Genomic DNA, 1,997 nt, shown 5'->3' with positions numbered 1-1,997 from the left:
GCTGGGTACAGAGGGTGGCTGTTATAAGGATTTCTGCTAGACTAATGCTGGTCTGTTGGCTTTATGGGTTCGGTAGGTCTGGAGCCAAACCTGCCTGAATCCAGCCAACACCGTGCCATACCTGGCCCCCACCTCACAACGGTGTGGCACCCAACTACGTGGCTCATACCTCCAGGGTTTGTTCTGGGGGTAGATGAGCGCAGGAGAGGATTACACCCCTGACCACCAGCAGAGCATGGGGGAAAAGAAGGAATCACACCTTTCCTATTGTCAGTGTGAATTTGCTCTGCTAGGCCACCTTCTGTCGCCAAAACTCATCACAATAGTTCAAGATGGTCTTAACTTGCCTGGTCAGTCGATCACTACTCTTTTGCCGTATCTGCTTAGTTTCTCCTCCGAGCAATCACTCAATCCACCTCTCTAAGCTTTTGTATGAAGTTCAGGGTTCCAGGATTTTTATTTGTGTCTGTTTCATTTGGTCTCTCCTATCTGTTTTGTAGAGGGTCCGTATATTGTACCTACTTAGTCCACCATCTTGCCACAAGTGATCCTAAAATCCATTCTACCAAATAGCATATAAAGTATCTTTCTCATCTGACTTATCATTCCTCATCTGCCTTGTACCTTATACCTGAACTCTAGTCAGTTTCAATTCTAGAATGTCTGGAAGTGACTTAGATTTTTCTCATGCTTCCTTGGCCTTTGTATATGCATCTTTCTTTGCCTCTTTAGTTTCTTCTTCTCCCTGGCATTTTTTTCTGGCCAACTCCTAACCAAGTTTCCATACTCAGTTCAAGGGTCATGAATGTCTTCAGCTGCTCAGCTCCCATAAAACTTTTTGCTTTATTCTCTCATATTTACATTATTTTCCTCACTGGTCAGGAAAATAGGGTAAATATGAGAGAATAAAGCCTGAGGGTAGAAACCCTGTCTTATTAATCCTTGTTCTCTGCCAGTGACAGAGGTATTAGGTATTAGGTATTCAAAAATAGTTTGATTAATAAATTAATAATCAACATGTAATTAATGGCTTCTAATGATTTTTTTTTCTTATTTCAGACCAAACGGCTACCTTGTAGCTGCTTTTCTCTTTCTCCTAATGCTGCTGTTCTTCAGTATTCTCGTTTTGAGCTACTTCCAGTATATGAAGATTTACAGACAATTTATTTATCAATCACATCACATATCTGAAAGAAAAAAGAAAATGTAGGAAGACCTAAAGTTGTACTATGGATATATGTGGATAGAGGAAGTATGTTTATTTGTTTATTATTTATGATAAGAGCTTACGTTTGACCAAGAAGTACTAAATATATGCTCATAGTAAATATCATTCAATTCAAAACCTGAAAGCTGATCTTCATTTATCACAAGAGAGAAATATTTTTATATATGTTGTGTGCTATAAAATTCTGAATGTGTTTGCATTTCTTTTAAGGAAACTCTATGTACTTAAAATGGCATTGTAAAAAATTAAATTTGACTATTACAATCTTTGCTGAGAATAAAAGTAGTTTTGGAAACTGTATAACTGTGAAATACTACTTTTCATGAGACTTTATATTGTGGTAGTTAATTTATGTGTAAAAGATAATAAAAATGTGTGGGTTAAATAAACTATAATGTATTATTTTTTGTTTGTTAATTTCTTTTAATGCATACAAAATATCTTCCTATATCACAAAACATTATATGCAAAAAAATAAGGACAAACAGGCCTTATATAAGTAATATATTAAGTAATATGAGATCATATAAGTACTATGAGAACTAAGATATGTTATATTGAAAAGTGAAAATGAATGCATAAACTCCATGAGGAGATCTGCTGTGAGTAGTCAATCAATTGAAAGGGTGTTTCCTTGAGGGTGTGGCTGCCTCCCAATATACTGGACACTGGGGCAAAACTTGCTGCTTTCTGCTGGGTCTGGTTTCTACATCTGATTCATCACTTGATCTCCAGTTCTGTGGGCTTGAGCCAGTGGCCTGCTCTATTG

At 36.9% G+C, this 1,997-nt stretch overlaps 1 protein-coding gene across 1 annotated transcript in view; it reads left to right on the top strand.

Annotated features, from left to right (window-relative positions):
• The window catches only part of LOC102831656 (chromosome unknown open reading frame, human C1orf101), a 274,431-nt gene extending 273,221 nt beyond the window's left edge, over positions 1-1,210 (top strand). Inside the window, exon 20 of the mRNA XM_006871286.1 lies at positions 1,060-1,210. Within this exon, the coding sequence (XP_006871348.1) occupies positions 1,060-1,210 (151 nt within the window). The remainder of the gene's footprint in view (positions 1-1,059) is intronic.
• The last annotated feature ends 787 nt before the right edge of the window (positions 1,211-1,997 follow it).

Source organism: Chrysochloris asiatica, unplaced genomic scaffold (assembly GCF_000296735.1).
Source record: "Chrysochloris asiatica unplaced genomic scaffold, ChrAsi1.0 scaffold00165, whole genome shotgun sequence".
NCBI lineage: Eukaryota > Metazoa > Chordata > Mammalia > Afrosoricida > Chrysochloridae > Chrysochloris > Chrysochloris asiatica.
Note: the sequence above shows the minus strand (reverse complement) of the source record. Positions and strands in the feature narration are given on the sequence as shown.